The 21,122-nt window shown below is 44.9% G+C and overlaps 1 protein-coding gene across 1 annotated transcript in view; it reads right to left on the bottom strand.

Moving 5' to 3' along the window:
* The window catches only part of PIK3CG (phosphatidylinositol-4,5-bisphosphate 3-kinase catalytic subunit gamma), a 30,075-nt gene extending 9,576 nt beyond the window's left edge, over positions 1 to 20,499 (bottom strand). The window contains exons 1-9 of the mRNA XM_062198905.1: positions 18,505 to 20,499; positions 15,696 to 15,761; positions 15,363 to 15,588; positions 14,109 to 14,212; positions 12,295 to 12,441; positions 9,991 to 10,081; positions 9,070 to 9,200; positions 7,661 to 7,772; positions 6,317 to 6,474 (exon numbers count right to left, since the gene is read on the bottom strand). Coding sequence (XP_062054889.1) covers positions 6,317 to 6,474; positions 7,661 to 7,772; positions 9,070 to 9,200; positions 9,991 to 10,081; positions 12,295 to 12,441; positions 14,109 to 14,212; positions 15,363 to 15,588; positions 15,696 to 15,761; positions 18,505 to 20,499 — 3,030 coding nt within the window. The remainder of the gene's footprint in view (positions 1 to 6,316; positions 6,475 to 7,660; positions 7,773 to 9,069; positions 9,201 to 9,990; positions 10,082 to 12,294; positions 12,442 to 14,108; positions 14,213 to 15,362; positions 15,589 to 15,695; positions 15,762 to 18,504) is intronic.
* Positions 20,500 to 21,122: the final 623 nt, after the last annotated feature.

Genomic DNA, 21,122 nt, shown 5'->3' with positions numbered 1-21,122 from the left:
TGAGCTCGCCTTCTCTCCTAGAAAATGCTTCTGAAGAGCGACACCTAGGGGCAAATGCTTTTTTAGGACACTCCTCAAACAGCCTGCTTTGCTTAGATGGGTTTGTGGCATATGAACCGACTCCCCTAACGACCAGATTCATCACACACACGTTTGCGTAGAGCCTACTGTGCAAAGAACAAACTCAAACTGTTCATGACAAAAAGCAAGCTGTTGACTATTGTCCCGGATTGAATGCATCTAAAATGTGCAAGGACACTTCAGGACATTTGCGGAAAGGGAATTCAAAGTTTATTCTGGTGTTAAAATTTTTTGAAATACATGCAGATGAAGAATCTTCAAAAAGTTCATGGAAAATGATGTGAACTATTGCAAAAAACTACCCATGGATTTCAACATGTTTTACAACATTCCAAGCTTGGCTTTTGATTCCATTTTCCATGAACTTTCTGAAATATTCCATGTCCTGTTGGCAAAAATTACCACTCTGGGAAAAAGAGGTAACATTTCGGTCAGCAAGGAAGTCTCCACAGAAACGGTGATTAGACACCATTTGACACTCACATACTTGCATGGTTTAATAAAGCACAGATTTCACAATCCGGTTTCATTTCTCATGTGCAGTACGCATCTTATCCTGCATCTCGAAGGCTCAGTAACTTGCATGTGATGGCGTTTGGTCAATCGGTGCCAGATGCCCGTGTCATCAACTCTGAGGACACATGAACGGTGGGGAAGACGACCCTCTTGGAGGGTACCCAGTAACAGCCAGCTCCTTCCCCGGACAGGCAATGTTCTGGCTCTCAGCAAACACCAGCCTGGTGCTTACTGTGTTCAGGCCCCACATGAGGGACATAGTGCACGGGACACTTGTGGCCCTGCTGCCCAGAATGTGCAGTCTGGAAGGTGAGAAGCACACAGCAAACCAGCACAAATCACTGTGTACTGTGAAAGACACAGGCAGGGAACGTGCTGGGGGCCATGGCCGACAGCAGCACTAGGGGTCCCCATGTAGGAGACTGCTCCGACAAGAACACCGAAGCGGAGACCTACAGGGCAGTGGAGGGTGTTCAGGGAGAAGGTCTGTGCAGTGGACAGAGGGGATGTTGGGAGGAGTGGAGGAAGGCCACGTGATACGAGGGAGTAAAGAAGGGGGCTGTGCCCTGGAAGGAGGCAAGGCCTGTCACATACCCTTGCTGGCCAAGCTTATGCATTTATAGAGTTTATTCCAAGTGACCAACTGCCATGGCATGGAAATTAATGAACCTTACTCAGTTTGAAGTCTGAGACTGACATCGTGTCTATTTCTTAAGTTCAATTTGTAATTTAAATTCTAATTGATCTAATAAAAAAATTCTAATTGATCTACCACCATCTACAAAACCAAGTATCAAATAAAATGAGGGGAAAACACTATTAGATGTTGACAGTGTTATCTTTGAAAGGTAGGACAATGGCTTTTTGATATTGTGCTGCTATTTTAAAATCTTCTATTGACCTGTTTACAAAAGGTTTATTTATTTGAAAGGGAGAGCAAGAAAGAGATAAAGGGTATATATACATATTCCATATATGTATTCCATATATGGAATATATGTGTGTGTATATATATCCATATCTATATATGGAATATATATGTATACCATCCATTGGATTACTTCTAAAATGCCCACCACAGCCAGGGCTGAGTCAGGCCGAAGCCAGGAGCCTGGGCCTTGATCTGGGTTCCCTACTGAGTGGCAGGAACCCAAGTACTTGAGTAGTTAACTTGCTGCCTCTCAGGGTACACATGAGCAGGAAGCTACATCCAAAGTGCAGGTGGAATTCAATCGCAGGCATTCCAATATGGGATGTCAGCCATCTCCAACAGTGGCTTTACCCACTATGCCACAATGCCCAACCTCTCCCCCCTTTTGAATAAAAAGCCTTTATCACTTTTAACGTGAGCAAAGCACATCACGTCCTTATATAAAAATAAATGGGTAGCCAAATTTCATCTGTCATTGGTATGGATGTCTTTATGGGCTCCATATGTTCTATAACTGTTCACTGCATTGGAAAATAAAGTGGTCTAAAGTAAACAAGGCTGTTTCCTTCTTTATCTCTTCAGTAAGGGAGAGATTTTCTAAAGAGAATTTACATACCAAAACTGTCAACACTGAAACCTAATCATTAGTACCCTGTGTGCAGGATGCCGCTGCAAACAGGGACAGATATTGTGGGGTTTCAAATAGTGGGCCTTGGTTTTGTGTCTCCGAAGCTTGTTTGTAAACTCGCCATCTTTTCTGGAAGTAATGTATGAATAAGGTCGTAGGCTCAAGTAACTACCTTGGAAAGGACAGAGGTGGGGGAAGGCAGGCCCTTCCTCTTTCTCTTCCCCTTACTCCCACCCCTAGGCCACCAGCCACATGTGTTATTAATTCTCTGCGGAGAAGGCTCACCCACTCTTAACAAAAGTGGGTCAACTTTTCTCCCCCTTCCTAATAGGTTATTCAGCGATGTGACATGTATTAATTAACCTTATCCATTCAAAATTAATAGTTCACAGGAAATGAGGGCATTGTTAATTCAAAATGCAAACGTATAAAGCTGTCCCGGATTGTGTAAAAATGGTAGCTTTATTATTTATCCAAGATTCTGAAACACTAGAGAGTTTAGAGATGTGGTCCTTTATCTTGAAGAACTTCAACTGGAAAAGGAAACATAGGGTGGACATTTGGCACAACAGTTAAGATTCCACTTGGGATGCCTGCATCTCTTATCAGAGTGCCTGGCTTCAAGTCCAGGCTCTGCTTCCAATTCCAGCTTCCTGTTAATGAGCACCCTGGCAGGCAGCAGGTGATGGCTCAAGTACTTGGGTCCCTGCCACCCACATTGGAGAGACAAACTGAGTTCCGGGCTCCTGGCTTTGGCCTGGCCCAGTCCCGGCTGTTGCAAGCATTTTGGGAGTAAACCAACAGATGGCAGATCATTCTGTGTCTGTGTCTGTCTCTCTGCCTTTCAAATAAATAAAAATAAACACATTTTTAAAATTTAAAAAGGAAACAGAAAATGAAGAAACAGAAAATCTGTCTGGAATGCTTAGGAATGTTTTAAAAAAAATTGTCACAAAGTTTGAGTCAAATGATAAAATTTGCTGCCCGTCTTTGTCAAGCTGGAAACTTTGGGCATTCTGCGAATATGAGAGAGTTTCAGAAAGTTCAAGGAAAAATGGGAGTTAAAAGATAAAGGGGGGAGTGGGTGTTTGCGAAGTGAAGAACGGGTGCATCCCAGCTTGGACTGCTGGAGTTTAACACCCAGCTCCACATCCTGGCTCCAGCTTCCTGCCTGTGCAGGCTCTGGGAGGCAGTGGTGATCACGGACGTGACTGGCTCCTTGCCGCCCATGTGGAAGACCTGGACTTAGTTTACAGCTCCTGTCGTCTTCGTCTCTGGCCGAGCCCCAGCCATTGTAGGCATTTGGAGCATGAAGCAGTGAACTGGGAGCGCTCTCTTTTCTCTTGCTCAAATTAAAAAAAAATTTTTTTAAGCTAATGGGCATTTTCTATGAATATCTGAAACTCCTTTGAATGTTATTTAATCCTGAGGTGGTCAGCTTTTATCCCGATCGGAGCAGGAGGTGACGGGGGAAGGGAAGGGAAGGGGAGGGAAGGGGGCACAGAACAGAGGAGCTGGGACCCTTTTCCCTCTTTAGCAGAACATGCTGCTTTGGTCAGGGTGTCTGAGAAGTCCTTTCCAACCATGGCTTCTCATCACACGTTTTCAGCTCTGGGGTATATGTAACAATGGCAGCTACTGCCATGGTCTCGGCACTGATCTAAACATTCTGTATGTTTCATTTAAATAATTAAATGTTCCCTAGCCCACCACATGAAGTAGGTCTTTTTTATATTGCCACTCAACAGATGCAGAACCCAAGGTTTTAAAAGGATAAGAAGGGTTCATCATAGGTACGGTATCTATTAAGCCGCAGGACTGGAATTCAGACTCCAGCTGGACGGCTCCCAAGGCCATCCTTTCAACCTCCATGCTGTGCTGTGCGTTTCAGGAAAGCTCACCATGTACATTTTCACAGCATTCAGTAAGGATGCTGGTATTTCACACACGTACAGGGTGTGTCTGCAGTGCCGCACGCTTTAGTGAAGGAGGTTTCTCACGGCTGGGTCACGAAGGGTGGGGAAATGAGCCGAGGAGGGCTGTGCAATGGATCACTGCAAAGATCTTCTGCCTCGGGTGGCGGCTGCCTGGAGAAGGAGGCAGCCTTCCCTCCGCCTCTGTGCACCGAACAGCCTTTCCGTAAAGGAAATTTTGAAGTGGGAAAATACAATCAACAACAACAACAACGAAGAAAGCTAAAGAGAAGTCGCACTGGGGTTTGCTGCAGGGGCAAGGCAACTCTGGGGCTTCTAGGGGAATGTATGTGGTCAGCACCAGGACAGGGGGCCATCATGCCTGGGAAAATCACCGGCGGAAGGGAAGAGACCAGATGAGAGCACCTTGGAGAGTCTGCGGAACTATCACATTAAAAGACAGGGGTGTGTTAATGCAAAGCACTTGGAATCCATGCACTTTTAGAACATAATATGCATTTCCACGAAGCTTTTGAAGAGCCTTTGCTGGTACAGGAAGAAGGAGAGCCTGGCAGTGAGGCCAAATTCCTTGTATTTTTCTGATTCTTTCAATTGCAGTTTATGGCTGCTGTGTTTGTCTGAAGCTGCTCAGACAAACCCCACTTCCAACAGAGGAGAACTGCCTTACCCCTTTAAATGGTAAAATGCTTTCAAAAATTTTTTTAAACCACTTTTCTTCCAGGAAGCTGTCAAAATATGCAATTTCTAATTTTAAAGAAAAATAGGACTGAAATGTGTCAAGTCCCTGGAAACAGTCTGAAAGCCAATTGAGTTTGTGCAGAAAAACACATACTGTAAATCCTGAGGCCATCTGGCCACAGAGATCTCGGTTTCTCTGTCAACACCACTGGAACTTTGGAAGGGTCATTCTTGTAATCACCAAACCGAAAATCAGCTAAGAGAACAGAAGAAACAAAAAACACGAGTTTCAAAATAGTACATCCTAGTTCCTGTCGCACTGAACTGCAGGGCCCATGCCATCTGCTGACGGCAGCCCTGGACTCAGGCAGAGACTTGGACTAAGGACTCATCCCCGAGACAGGGAGTGCAAATCAAACATCAAGATCCACCAAGGGAGGTGGCCACTTAAAGGGAACTTGAGGCAAGAGCAGTCTCTTTGTTTTGTGCATGGATTGCTATAAAATAGGTGTATTCCAGCAGTAATGACGACCCTTCTGCATTGCTAAATTTGCAAGTGTTAACATTTTCTTGTTGGGCATTTGAAATATCTGACAGTCAAAACTGGATAGGGATGGAAAAGTGATAGAACCTGAACCCTCCCAGGAAGAGTCTTGATTCAGGCAAGCAGTGCAAATCAGATCTCTTGGTAGAACTTGAGGCCAAGCTGATGGGATTTCAAATGAGAGGAGGGACTACCCTTTATAAAACTGAGACAAGCACAGGGTGGCAGCACGAGAATTTCCTGTGTCAGTAAATGTGACGATCCACACCTGCAGTAAAAATCAAGAGAGGCTTCCCATCATTTCAGAGTCTTGAAAACTATATTTATAATCTGAGTCTTTTAGCTAATGTCTTTTTTTTTTTTTTAAATTTCAGAGACAGAGAGAGCAAGCAAGCACTCCCATCCACTGATTCACTCCCCAAATGCCTACAACAGGTAGAGTTGGACCAGGCTGAAACCAGGGACTGGAAACTCAATCCAGGTCTCCCATGTGAGTGACAGGGACCCAACTACTGAAGCCATCACCTGCTGTCTCCCCCAGGAAGCTAGAATCAGGAGCAGAGCTGGGACTTGGACCCAGGTATTCTAAGATGTAGGTGTCCCGAGTGGCACCTTAACCTCTGTGCCAATCATCCATCCCCCCAGGCAGTGTCCTCTATAAATATTCAATGGTTGACGTGCTCACCAGGTGACTTCCTGAAAGTCCTGTCTTCTGTACCGGCGTCACGCTGGTGTTCAACACTCACCAGTCCCACTGCTTATGGAATACTTGTGCCTGCAGTCTGGATGTAGGTGGGAGGATTTACTGAGGGGTCTCATGTGGCACTTGAGGACGCCATGGAGGTGACAGGGAGGAGGCACGGTTGGCCATGCCAGAAAGGGGCCCACGGAGGCAGAGGCTGGATAAATCTCTGGAGTGAGAGACAAGGGCTGCCCAGGTGCCATCTGTTTGGCTGGTGTTCTCAGCAGGTGATGGCGATGGGAAGGGGGGAGGGGTGAATTACCTGAAATTTCTGGAAGTGTGGACTTGTCTTCTTTCCAGAAGTTCCCATCACAAACAGGAAGTCTGGGGTTAGCACAAATGGCACTCTCTCTTTATTAATGCCCAGGAAACTTTTGTAGTTCCCAAGAATGTGCCCGAAGTCGATATGGAATAGGTTTCCTTGAGAGAAGAAAATGTTTGACATCACTACACTGGCATCAGCACTTGTCATAACCCTCTGTTTCTTGACATGGTTTTTAAGTTTCCTGAAAATGAGCTATCTTGGGTGATGGAGCACTTTTCACACTATTTTATTAGCTTGTCATATTTTCCATCTTCACAGGTGTGTGAAAGTAGTAGCCGCAAAGCATTCTTTGAAGCAAGCATGTTTTCCTTGTCCCTCTGCGGCTCTTCATGTGACAGCCAGGGGTCCATAAGAAATTCCTGCCTCAGAATTATTCTTAGCAACATTAATGACAACTCTCCAGCATCATGCCCAAGACTGTTATGCCCACTGTGTCACTCGGGGTAGACGGATGCCAAACTGCATGGGGGAGGAGCACTTGCCTTTTGCTTTTGAGTAGCACAATAGAAATGAATCATTTTCAGTCTCCCTTGGGTGAATTTCCACTGCCACCACCACAGTCACCATCATTTCTTCTCATTTGTTTAGACCTTTAACACTTCCATACCCCATAAATGTATTCTCTCTTGATTTTCACAAGGAGTAAATCATTTATGGCAAATCTGGCTTTTTCCAGGCTCTACTCTTAAATTGGTTTAAATTTCATAAAGAAAAATCTGATTGTGTGGTGGTCATTGGTGACCACTGTTGGAGTGGGCAGTGATCCAGTGAGGGGGGAGTGGGGAACAACATTTCAGATCTAGGGATACCTACGAGTTCTTCTGTTGCTTCCGGGCAACGCTGGACACTCTTCTGTCAAACACTCCTACCTTCGTCAGCTTCTGGAATACGACACCATCATGTCTGGCTCTCTCCCTGACTTTTCCTTCCAAAGTTTCAGTTCCTGTGCCTTCTTCCCTTTCTCACTCCTTGGCCAGCCCTCAAGGTGGGTGGTCTCTGTAGGGTGACCTTAGCCTCAGCATCCCTATGCAACAATGACATCTAAAACACACGCTCCAGCCTTGAGTTCCATGCAAAAATTACTGTGTTCTGGGAGGAGGAGGAATGGGGAGTTTGTGTTTAATGGAGACAGAGTTTCAGCGGGGGAAGATGGATGTGGGTGATGGTTATACACAACGTGAACATACTTGATGCCACTGAGTTGTCCACTTAAAAATGGTAAATTTTATGCTATTTATATTTGAACCCTCCCCTAAATTATTTTGCAGTAAATAAACTCACCTGTCTCGGAGATCATAATATTGTCGTTGTGTCTGTCGCCTATTCCAAGAACAAAGGTTGCCACACAGTAGCCTGCACAGGAATAAACAAATCTCTCCACTGCTGCCTGAAACTAATTAAAATGCATCCGAATATTAATAGTCTTCTAACTGCAAAGAGCAGCATGAATCTATTAGAAATGCCTTTCAAAAAGACACATTCTCCGGACCATTTTCAGAGAGCAAGTGAGTGGTGCCGGATTTCATCAGTGTTACATCCACTAAGTGCAGCTTTCCCATGGTCCTGCTTCTATTTGAGGGGATGCCTCAATGAATGAACCACAACAGCATGAGGAGGAAACAAGAGTCAAAAGGGCAACCGTAATTAAATCAAAGGGTTCGCTTCCTCTCCACGCATCATCTGCCAACCACTGCACAGAACCTGTAGTGATTTCTCCTTCCCTTCTGAACATGTGTTTTGCTTGCGACTACTTGGGAGCATGCCTGGGTTCACAAATCACATGTGTAACAGATTAGTAAGTGCTACTAATTATACCCCTCCCCCCCACCTCCAGAAGGCTGCTAACCATGCAAAATGAACAGGGCTAATCTCGTGTGGCAGGATTTAAATGACAGCCCAACAGCCCAACCACACGGCTTGTGAAGGATTCAACAGATGTGCTTCAGAGGCATGGTGGCACTGACATTTTCAGCATCCATAATTTGCCATTTAGATTAGGGTGTAGTTGTAAATTATAAATTACTTTATTGGTATGTGGTACTTCCCAGGTAGGAAATAATTTTTTTGCAAGGTAGAGACAGACAGAGAGAGACAGAGGGGAGGGAGATAGAGAGAGGTCCCATCTATTGTTTTACTCTCCAACGCCTTTAATAGCTGGGGTTGGGCCAGACTGAAATCAGGAGCTGGGAACTGAACCCAGAACTCCCACAAGGGTGGCAGGAACCCAGTCACTGGAGCCACTGCTGCTACTTCCCAGGGTCTTCATTAACAGGAAGCTGGAGTCAGAAGCCAGAGCCAGGAATGGAACAGAGACGCTCCCAGGGGAAATCTTAAGCCCTAGGCATCTTAAGCACTAGGCTGAATGCCTGCCCCAGGAAAGAACGTATACATGGTAACTAAATATTTCTGCTGAACAACAAAAATAGAGAGCCGGAAAAAGTGCTACCGGACTGTTTTACAGAAACCAAATTTTATGCAAAGCATGTCTGGTAATCAGAGGAACAGCAAATGCTCAGGCAGTCTGGAACCCAGTGCCTCTGTCTTACAGATATGCTCTGTCGCCCCGGGGAAGCCCTGAAAACCCTCACCAACAGGCCAGCAGGCAACGCTTGGGCACTGAAACACTCCCGCCATGCGGGAGTGACAGTTTTCTAAGGAGCCTCTCAGGCCAGGCAGACACAGGCACCCACCTTGTCCTCAATTGGGCATTTTTCCTTGAGCCAGTGGTTCAAGACTTCGTCCTTAAAGGCGCCTGTGTTGCCCACGGTGCTTTGCTGAATTTTGGCGATGGTCGTGGCGTCTTTCACGATCTCGATCATTCCTGCATGAGGATGCACAGGGTTTGGTGGAGACTGGGGCCTGGTGCCCGGCCCAGGCTAAGTCTGTTGAGTGGTGGCCAGAGGTTTTCTTTTTTAAAGAGAGGGTTATTTTCCATGTTTCTACTGTTGGTTTTCTTAGCAGGAAGAGAAAAGAGAGGAGGAGGATATGGCAGCTGTGTGGGATATGTTTTCAATGTCCCTGAGTGAAAAGAAGACAGGACGGGTTCTGAACAGTAGCAAGTAAGCGTGTAGGTGCTGAACATAACGTTCCTTACCTGGGCACCTGTATCCTTTTTTAAACTGCAGGGTCAAACGTAAATGGTTTTGTACACTTCTCAAGTCAGAAACTTGAACAAAAATATGTTTGATTGAAACAAAAATGCTAAATGTCTATAAAAGTACCTAACAGTGGAGTGTATAATAGCTTTGATAATATGAATTCTGGAATTTTAAAGTAAGTGACAGGCCTTTCCATCTATTTTTAAATGTTATTTGTGAGAGAAAAGTTTAATGTGTAATGGAATGATCTAAAGTTTAGAGGTGCAGAAGTAAAGGAACATCTTCGTACTAAAATCTTTTCATGGCGAGTCACAAGGACTTGAACTCTTGTATTCACAGATTTTCACTGTATCCCTATTCAACGGAGAGTCACATCACCAGCCTGGGAACATTATCCTCCTTCTTATATGGATTCTGATGATAACATTTAGTAATTAAACGCCTGCAGTGAGGGAATTATGATCTTTCACCACTGGCTGAGTGGAACGCTTCCCTCCTGAGGTCACCACATACCTATTTTGTCACCAGTTGAAATGCAACCATATGGCAAGAGGCACAGATCCAAAGATTCTGTTTCCCAGATGGACTCCATGATTCGTAGAATCTGGACATCAAAACACGGAAACATTTCTATTAGAAGTAAGCCATTTTCTTCTCTAAAAAAGCACCAATCTTGGGGCCACAGTGTTGTGGTGCTGCTGCCTCCACCACCAGCTTCCCTTTTTGGAGCAGTGGTTTGAGTTCCAGTTGCTCAGCTCCCTACTAGTGTTCCTGTGAAGGCAGCAGAAAATGTCCCAAATCTCTGGGCCCCTGCCACCCATGTGGGGGACCTGGATGGAGTTCTGGACTCCTGGCGTAAGCCTGCACCAGCCCTGGCCATTGTGGTCATTTGGGGAATGAACCAGCGGATGGAAGATCTCTCTTTCTCTGTGCTTTTCTGTCTTTCTCTCATTCTGCCTTTCAAACAAATAAATACATAAATCTTAAAAAAAAAAATCTTATTTGGTAACACAAAACAACATGAGTAAATGTCACAACTAACAACTGTGTTTTCTTTTTTTTTTTTTTTATTTTTTGACAGGCAGAGTGGACAGTGAGAGAGAGAGAGACAGAGAGAAAGGTCTTCCTTTTCCACCGCACTGATCTGAAGCCAGGAGCCACGGGTATCTCCTGATCTCCCATGTGGGTGCAGGGCCCAAGGACTTGGGCCATCCTCCACTGCACTCCCGGGCCACAGCAGAGAGCTGGACTGGAAGAGGAGCAATCGGGACAGAATCTGGCGCCCCGACCGGGACTAGAACCCAGTGTGCCGGCGCTGCAGGCGGAGGATTAGCTTATTGAGCCACGGCGCCAGCCACAACTGTGTTTTCATTGGTCAGCCTGGTACCCTACAGTCTCCTTTTCCTGCAAGCGCGCTAAATTCAGTCCCTGAATCATACAGTACCTGTTCAAAACGCTCCACTCTAATTATATATATTTTACCATAAGATTCCTAACATACTTAAACGTATTTACTACTTGGACTACAGTAAGGCACTCTTAGGCTAACACCAAAGCAGCAATAACGAAGGACGGAGAACATTCACCAAGGGCTGTGTTAGGTGCAGTTCTCACATTAACCACACGCACTGGATATGCTTATTGCTCCAGCTCAGCAGGTGAAGGAACAAAGGCTTGGAGAGCTCAAATTAGCTGCCCTTTGCTGCCAAACTCTGTGCCTCAGGAATAAAACAAAGTACAAGAATGGAAGATGCAAGCTCTCCTTACAACTCAGAGGGACAACAGCGATTTTTGTGTTTTTGAAATGCTCACCTTTAAGCAATTCAAAAGATTCTACAGATTTATTTGAATTTTAATACATTTTCAAAAGTCCCAAAAGATATCTTTTTCTTTTAACAAATACTCCCTGGGTAATACACATTCCATTCTTGAAGAGAAAGCAAAGGGTATTATTGTTTCCATATGGGAAATAAGTAAAAACAGAACTTAGAGATAATTGAAAACATGACCAATTTTTAAATAGGCTATCTTTAAATCAATGTAGCTTGTCTAGTTATTAATTTGAAAGGCAGACAGAGAGAGAGAAAGTTCCACGCATTGGTTCAATTGCTTGTAATAGCTAGGGCTTGGGCCAGGCCAAATCCAGCAGCCTGGAACTGCATCCAGATCTCCTGTGTGGGTGCTGCTTCCTAGGGTATACAAGGTTTGTCTGTTGTAAGTAAATCATATTACATATGAGAAATTGTTACCTTTACAGTGTTAAACAACTAGAATCTGAAGAATATCACCTTACAGATTTGTTAAAGCTAAAATTTAAGAAAAAGTATTAGAAAACATGAAAATGATTAGCGCGGATACTTTTATCATTCACCTTCTTCTCTAATAGGCTCACTCATCACTTACTGCACCTGCTCATCTTCTCTTTATCCCATAAATCACTCTCCTGAGTCTGCATGTTTATCAGAGATACATCTATGGACTGAGACTGTAGGTGTGTAGATACATTTATGAACAGGGCTAGAAGGGTAAATATGACTATATTCTATGGTACCAAACTTGGGATGGGGTATGTAAGAGGTTAGGGAGGGGAGTACACCGGCTACATGGAAATGTTGGAAGCGCATCTTTGAAGGAGTGGACAGCAGTGCGGTGCCCATTAATTAGACTGCACGTCTCATGGTCCAGAGCCACGTTCCCAAAGCCACAATTCCCCGTTAGGGCTTCTCTGGTCACTGCTCATCATAGGCAGAGAGCACACTTCAGATCTAATACAACAATCTTTCTTCAGGTAAACCAAATTCCCTGACATCAGCATACCTGTAAAATAAGCATGTCTTGGCGTAGATCATCACCATGTTTAAAGATAATTCCAATGGTCTCCTTTGAAAGGGCTGTGGGATCGGCACATTTAAACTCGAGCCACAGGGGCTTTTTCTTGGAGGCCATCACTTTACATTTCTCAATCTGTAAGGAAGCAGTCACATGTTTCCCACAAGCAATGGATCCACATTGTGGAGATGCAAATTCTCTTGCAAAGCATCAGCATAAACAACCAGGGAAAAAAAATCCTTAGCTGCAAAATGATTTTCAATATTTGAGTAAAAACACAGAAGATCTTGTCATAAATCTGGAAATGTTATGTGAGAGTAAACTCACTACAACTGGTGGTTCCCAAACTGTGCTCCAGGGAACCCCAAAAGTCTATGGAGGTGCCTGAGGGGTACAGCAAATCCTATCCCCCTTGTCCCACTCCCATAGGATACTGGCACCCTTATAATCTATTTATTAGAGTTCAGTTTCACCATTATCTGTTTATATATTCAGCATCTCCAAGATCTCACTTGACAAGAATTTTAGTGCTATCACCATGTCTAAAAAATGATTACTGCAGAATCAGATGCAATAGGCCAAATATAGCAAGATGAGATTTGACAGAAATAAATGGAAAACCCATTCCTGTGTTTGATACTCTTCTCTCTGCCATTCTCTCTACCCTCTGCCCCTCAAAACCCCTCCATACATCTAAAAGAAATTCAAAGTAGGGGAAATGTAGCTAAGCAGTTAGTTACCAACTTAAAAAAACAACTTAATAGTTTTAGTCAAAGGTGAATTCAACGTGAATCAAAATGTAATAAGGTCTAAAAGCAGAAGCACACACATTTTGAAGTTGCACCAATATATTGTATTTTTACTAATCTCTGAAGAAAGGGCAGGATGTTTTTGTTACAGGGCCAGTTTAGTACTAACTGTATATAAAATTAAACACGTAAGAGAGGAATTCTCACTTCCTTCCAGGAGGCTCCACTGCCACAGAAGTTGCTGCCCTGCTATAAACAACTGGAAAACTAGACAAAATACATGCAACAACTCTTTTCAGACATTGGAAAATAGTCACTTTAGGTCTGTAACCTCTGAGAAAATGCAAACAAATGACATGAGCCCAGGCTGTCTCCAGGCTGCAGCATAGACAAAGGGGCTCTGGACTGAATGGTCCAGCAGCCTAAAATAGAGTTCCTGTAGCCTCAGAAGGAGAGGAGAGAGAAGAGGGGACAGAAAAAGTATTGGTTGAAAAGTCCCCAAATCTGAAAGATTATAAACCAACAAATCTAAGCTCAATAAAGCAGAATACACATAGAGAAATCCCTATCAAAGTGCATCATCATCAAATTGCTAAAAAACAGTGATAAATGAAAATCTTAAAAGCAGCTTGGGCAAAAAAAAAAAGACACACACACACACACACAGAGACAGAATCAAATATAATGACAGGAGACTTATTACCAGAAAATATGCATGCCAGGAGAAAATGCTATTGAAAGAAAAAAATTAAAAATCAGTGTAGAAGTCTACATTCAGGGAAAATACTTTTCAGAATAAGGTGGAATAAAGAGCATTTCAGATGAACAAAAGCTAAAGCATTTATTGCTAGCAGACCAGCAGTATAGGGGAAGTTACCTGGTATTAATCACTGGTAGCTAGTGATTAAAGCAGGGCTCCACAGAGGCCCACCCGGGACTCTCCAGGATCCTTGTCTCTGTAGAAATGCTATCTGTCTAGCACTGGGCCCAAGAAAGCACGTGAGACATCGTTAAGACATCTGGACCGCACGGAGACAGCTGAGTGATACCTACCACCAGTGTTCCTGCTTTCAATCCAGGGTCGTATGGAACTCTAAAACTCGTCGGGAGGTTAGAATTTTGTAGATTTTCAAGTTTTTGCTTAAGTTGTAGAATAACTGTAATTGTCAAAAGTGCACAAGAATTATGTCAGTCCAAGAAATTCTTAATATTATCTAAAGCATTTCCTGATGTCATACTACTTCACAGCCTTCTACGCTTGGGAAGGGGTGGAGCTGTAGAAGAGAGGGTAGGACCCTGCCTTTGAGGAACTAACCGTTTGAGGTGGCGAGATAACTCAGGCTTGCTATGAGCATGTAACCACGTCCACACCCTTCAATGGGAGATGGAAATAGGTGAATATTCGAGTAGGAGGGAGGGCACGCAGAGGCCAATACAGTCAGGTAGAGAGCATGGGCATTTGCAGCAGATGGGAGCTCTGTCTCCGTGCGTATCTCTCTGCCTCTCAGATTTTTGTTTAAATTCAGAGTTTAAAATACTGAGTACCTTAGTAAGTGTTCATAGGAATCACAGAACTCACTATATAAAATGAATATATGGCTTCGATGTCTGTAGAGTTTACAAGTCCAGACCAACGTGTTAATGATGATCGTCTAATACAGTATCACCCCAAGCCCCTGGGAACATAGGGAAAGAATGAGTCATTTTCCTAGGGCACGGACAGAATTTCTTAGGGTAGGGAAAGAGAATATTGCAAATGGCTTCAGAAAGCAAGCAGTGTGTGTGTGTGTTTGTGTGTGTGTATAAAGATGCTTATTTATATCTATCTCTATATATTACTCTGGGATACAGAGATATAAATGTATAAATAAATGCATACATTGAAATAGGCTCTCAATAATTCATTAGTTTGAAAGGCTGAAAATTTTAAAATTACATGCACATATTTAAAGGCAGGGAGAAAAAGGTAAAGATTTAGAAATAACTAATCTGTGTGTGTGTGTGGTGTGTGTGTATGTGTTCAACCGTTCTTAAATATCTTATATCTGCAAAGACCTTTTTAATTTTTAAGAACATGTTAATATATATAGTTTTTTAAATATATAGTTTTTAAAAAATTATTAAGGTGTAAAAAGGAGAACTTTAAATTTGCTTACTCCATGCAGATAGAAGACTTAAAATAATGTGTTCTTGGCTGTACTTAGGAAGATGCAATTTGGCTTCCAGAAAGAAGAAGAATCAGAGCGATGATGGCATTTGGAGACAAAGGCATTTGGAAAGAGAACCAAGAAAATATAGCCGTTGTACCTTGGGAACTGACGTCATACTTTTCAGCAGAGAGTGATTTAATGTCAATGGTGACTTTTTGTAACATCTCGATTACAAGGACTTGTTGGGTCAAGTCGTGCAGCATGGCTGTGCCACAGCCCCTCAGATAGGCTTCCAGGATCACGGCGAACCTCTGCTGATAGTGTCTGGACTGGGCTATCTCACTTCTCAAGAACCAAAACAAGAAGTGACCAATTCTTTTGTTCTGAAGGTGAGTACAAGAAGGTCGAAATTATGACTAATGGTCTCGGTCTACCAGTCATTTCGTGCTAGCCTGAAATGTCACGCTATTATCAAAGTGGAAGGACTTACCCTTAAACCACGCTTCAGCAGAAATCTGGCCAGGGCACTGTCATGGTATGGTTCAAATTTCACGGCCTAAAGGAAGCACATGTTGGCATTTGTAGGACTGCACTTGGTGTTGGCGAATCAGGAAGCAGGGACGGAGATGAGCTGGTGCTCTGCTCCAGGGGGTCTTTATGGCTAGGGCGATGGGACTCTCGGCACTCACTCACATTAAGTTCTTTCTCTTAGGGGCCCGTTAGGACCACCATAAACCAGCTGCTTAGGAGCCTAAAGTAGCTGATGACTGAACTAAGATTAGAGGCCAGAACTCTTGACTCTCACTCACGTGTTTTTCATAACTTCATAGGTGAAGAGGCAAGGGTATCTGCTTCAATTAAGGGCTGGCTTGATTTACTGGAAGGGTGGGGGAAGGAGCGCAATGACTACCACAAATGTAGCAAATGGGAGGCAAGAGAAGTTGTGAGAAACAGACCACGGAGATGCAATCTACATAAAGAAAAAAAATTTATGAGATGTGAAGATCCTAAAGCTTCCCCTTTTGCTGTCTCACTGGCAAGTTCCTTAGCTGTCTTACAGGTTCTTACTTCAAGTAAACAGGCCTGGAGGAATCCACACAGAGTAATAACTACCCACTGTGTCCCCATGGTATGCTCAGAGCTTTCTGTCAGAAAATTCCTGATTTTATATGCATCCTCTGGTAGAAACTGGGCTTCATTTCGAGTGTTTAGTAGTTTTCACATCATTTGGCTAATGTAAAGAATACTGACTTAGCTGACAGCTCCATTACCAAAGAAAAAGAACCAATGAGATCTTGGAGGGTGTGTGTGGACATGTTTCATTTATTCTCTTACTTTTTGGTATCTGAAAGAGTTTGTACTTTTAAAAGCAGTAAGACTAATAAGTATTATTTAATTATAGATGTATATATAAAACTAGAGGGTGGGTATCATGTATAAATATAAAGAGAGGGTTAAAAACAAATATCTCCTATTTCCATTACAAATAGAAATGGAAAATTCCCACTCTAGTTCATACTGAGGGCTTCTCAATTTGATTTACAACTCTGACTCTGTTTTTCAGGGTGGAAATGACCAATATTGACTTCATAATGTTTCAGTTATACCAGTGTTTTCAAAAATGCTCTTCATGGGTGTGGTCAAATGGGTGGCATAGTAGTTGCACTCGAGGCCTCAATTGTGAGAATGTGGCTACTCAGCCAACAGTACTCCACTCTAGAACTATTTGAATCTTCTAAGCTGAACGTGAGTCTTTTTGACCTTGGTGTTTCACTTCTCTAAAGACAATGCAGATCTCAACTAGGAGACCATTTTAATCAGGAATGAGTCATCTCGGAACCCGTCTCAAATAGTTTTGCAAATGACTACTCTTCTTCAAATTTAAGACCACAAATTCAATGTTAATATTCCCTATTGATATCTTTCACTTAAAACATTTTCTAATTCTGCAAGGTTCACTTACGAAAATGGCAAGGAAAACTAATTTATAGTGGCACTGAGATTCGGAAAAGGGCTTGCACAAATTTGTTTTAGGTTGTTTTTGTTACGGAGAGGCAGAAAACTGAAGATCCTTCAATTCTTCTAAACATTTTTAGTGTCATGCCAGTATCTGAACCAGTGGGAAGAAAAACATGTTTGATATATTTCAAGTTTTAGACTAGAGGAAAGGTGAAGATTCAGAGTTCAAAGCTGAGACTACTCAAAATGCTTATCAGAAAACTCCAGGGACTTCCAGTATGGATAGTGATTAGACAGTTTCTTATCTAGAATTTAGCGTGGCTGATCCTAAAGATCTCAGGTAGAACATCACCTACTCAGGACCATCCCTGAGTTCCTTTGGTCATAATATTCTGTAGTTTACTCCAAAGCATTTATTACAATTTGTTATTAGCCATCTGTGTGTGTGTGTACTCACTGTCAGCCTATTCAATACATGCTGTGGAATTAGTGAATGAACAGCTCTGGGCTCTAAAATAACATTTCTATTCTAATGCCTTTACTTCCTTTTCCTTATCAAGGGGTACAATGTAATCTGAGAAACTGCTATTCTGAGCAGGAAAACTGTTTCTCCTCCTTTCTTTAACTTCCTACCTAACCTTAGGTGAAACAAACAGTCTCTCAGGACCCCAGGAATGTGGTGAGAATCAGATGGAAATACAGTCCTTTCTAAAGAATGGAGTTTGCAACGTTTGACTCTCACAAGACAAACTATTAGGAAAGTCTTTTCTCTGCAGTGTGCACTATCCTGACCCCAGACAGGTGCAGTAGGGCAGTCACAGGGCAGGGCCTGGAGTCCGGCCTCCTCGGGTTGAATTCTGGTTGGCTTCTTTCAAAGTACATAAAGTATATAACCTTAGGGACATAACCTGTGTCCCTGTGCTTCCGTTTTCTCATGTATAAAATGCAAGTGCTAATTTGACTTCTATCATACTCATCATGAGAATGAGATAATACACAAAATCATGAAATCACTTGGAGCCTTGGCACAAGGAAGGGCTTAGTAAGACAAATTATCATTAAAACAATAAATGAGAACACAGTATTCCCACAGGAACAAACACCCCACCCCCAACCCCTATCAAGCAAGGTATAGTTCTAATGTCTTTAAAATACTTGTAGGTAAGCCCTCAAGACAGAGAAAAAGTAAACAGATCAGTTTACTCTACTTCGAGCTGGCCTCCTCAGATCTACTCTGACCCTGAAGCGCCAGACAAAGGGCATTTGGTGACAACTGAGTGAGGTGCCTGTGCACACGCAAACAAGAGGAGAGTTCTGTTGATGACAGCCACATCCCCTACCTGGACCAGCTGCAGAAGGTAATGCAAGACATCATCATCTTCTAAGCTCTCCAGTTTCTGAACTGCAATGGCTCTTACATTCTCATCCGAAAAGTTGCAGTCCAGGAGTTGCATTGTTAACCCGACATCCAAAGCACTTTGATCCCAGACCTCCCGTCGGGCTAACAACTGGTATGTTTTGGCCACAGTTTCTTGCTGTCCCCATTTCACCGAGCTAAACAGCTTAGGATACGCTTTCGGATGCTTCAGGGTCTCGTATCTAAAATGCCACAGCAGCTCTTTGTCTTCTGCTGTGAGCGGGTTAAGTGGATCCGTGGCTATGATTGCCTCCAGCTGCTTGCGAAGCTGGTTGGGCATTTCGGCTCGAACCCGGTCCCCTTCAGGATCAGGGGTGGGTCGATGCTTAGGCAAAGCTATTGGGTAGCAGTAATTGTCCAGCAGAATGGAGATGGACATGGCGTTCTCTTTGTCGGGGTTGGTGGCAGACGTGAGCTTGTCAGCATTGAAGCTCCCCTGGTCTTCTGCCTTGCCCGATATCTGCCACATGTGGAGCACATACTCGCCGTGGCGCAGGAGGAAGCGATGATCTATCAGCAGCAGGTTCACGTAATAGAGCAGCTGAGCCTTGCCCTTGGACTCTGCCCCGGGAGTGTCGGCGGAGGCCTTGCCCGACAGCGCGGGCGCCTTGCCGCAGTAGATCTGCAGGTTCAGAAGCGCGCCCTTGGGCAAGTCCTTGATTTTGATACTGAACTCCAGCCACACGTTCCAGAGCACCTCCTCCGTGAAGGGCTTGGCGCTGGTTCTCCTTTGGCAAAGCACTTGCTGCCCGTGCTGGATGTTTGCCTCCACGAAAACCGTGAGGTCGGCGTTCCGCGGCAGGACCGGGATATCGATCCCTCTGACCTTGACCCTGAACTTCCGGTCACAGTCCCACAGCGACACGGTGAACACGCTCTCATGGTCCTTGCCGTGGATGGTCAGCTGCTCGTGGTAGCCGGTGACTCCCGTGCAGTCATCCACCAGGGGCCACTCTTCCTTCCTCACCTCGTCCAGGGCTGGGTCCGGGGGCGCGTCCAGCACCAGGTGAATCTCTTCGCCATTTTTCAGGCACTGCCTCACCCACTGGAAATTTCTGATGGGCGTTTCACCCACTAGGTACTCGTCCCGGCCGCAGACGCGCAGCACAAAATCCTGTTCGCTTTGGCTCTCCGGGATGTCCATCAGGGACTTCTTCTTTGCCATCTTGGTGAAGAAGCTATGGAGGATGTTGCCAGGCGTGTCGTCGGCCGAGACCTTGATGGTCTGGCTGGTGGTGCTGCGGTGGATGACGATGAAGATGCAGTTGTTGGTGATCTTCCTCGCTAGGTACTCCGGCAGGGGCTTGGACGTCACCCAGGGGTGCATGGCGTACAGCCGGGGGTCGCGGCTGGCCACTTCCGCCATGCGTGGGGTCAGCAGGCGCCGGCGCGTGAACTCCAGCTCGTCGTCGTGCACGTTGCTGACGTCCGTCACGTCATAGCCAATCAGGGCGGTGAGCTGCCGCTGAAAGGCCAGCGTCTCCTCAGAGGGCGCGTGCCGCTGGACCACGTGGATCTGGCCCGGGCTCCTGTGCAGCAGCTTCCAGTAGCGCAGGCAGTCCAGCGTCTGCACCACCTGGTGCTTGTCGTAGATCTCGTACCACTGCCCCTTTTTCTGGTAGAGCAGGAGGAAGTGGTCCGGGCCCAGGCGGTGGTAGAAGTCTGCGGCCACGCTCGTCTCCAGCGCGCGCAGCCACACCTGGCCCTTCATCTGCTCCACGTTGCCGTGGCCCGCCACGTGCAGCAGCGCCGTCTCCGGTGTCTTGCTGTCGCGCTGGCTGGTGGGCAGCACGAACTCGATGGGGATGAGCTCCATGGAGGACAGGCTGGCCGCGGGGCTGCGCGGCTTCATCCTCCGGCGCCGGCGCCCGTGGTCCTCTCTCAGAACCACGGGCTGTTCAGAGCTCTCCAGCTCCATGCCCCGCGCGACCTGGGAGCGGGGAAAACAAGAGGACCTTGTCACCAGGAAGGCGCTTTCCCGTTTACGAGGCGGCACAAGGGGGCCGCGGAAGACGGACGAGGACCCAGAGCGACCAAGTGCTTCAAGCTGGCGGCATGGGCCCGTGAATCCTGGCCCTGCCACTCACCAGCTGGGCGACTTGGGCTGCTCGGCTGACCCGCGAACCCGTGTCTCATCTGTCAGATGGGAGAGTAACACCGCGGACATAAGAGCTAATAATACACTTGTTTATGTGCGCAATAGGTGTTTAGAGGTTCGCTGATCATTCTTTCTATTTTTCTGTGTGTTTGAAAAATTTAATAATAATAATAAAAAAAGATGCGTAAGGCTCATGTAGCACCGTGCCTGACATAATGGCTCAAAACGGTGCGTGTTGCTCTAAGCTTACGGAAACACAGAGATGAATAAAGTAACAGGGCTAAGGATCGAGTCCTGACTTTGCCAACAGAACTTTAATATTTCTCCTCTTCTGTCTCACACATCTTGCGACCCAGACGGTTCACGCAACGTCCCTTCACTTTGTCTATTTCCAGACTGTCTGGGCCTTGGGATCTGTTCCCTTGTCAACTTCCTGTATTTCT

Source organism: Lepus europaeus, chromosome 1 (assembly GCF_033115175.1).
Source record: "Lepus europaeus isolate LE1 chromosome 1, mLepTim1.pri, whole genome shotgun sequence".
Lineage (NCBI taxonomy): Eukaryota > Metazoa > Chordata > Mammalia > Lagomorpha > Leporidae > Lepus > Lepus europaeus.
The sequence above is the reverse complement of the archived record's forward strand: the minus strand, read 5'-3'. Positions and strand labels throughout refer to the sequence as shown.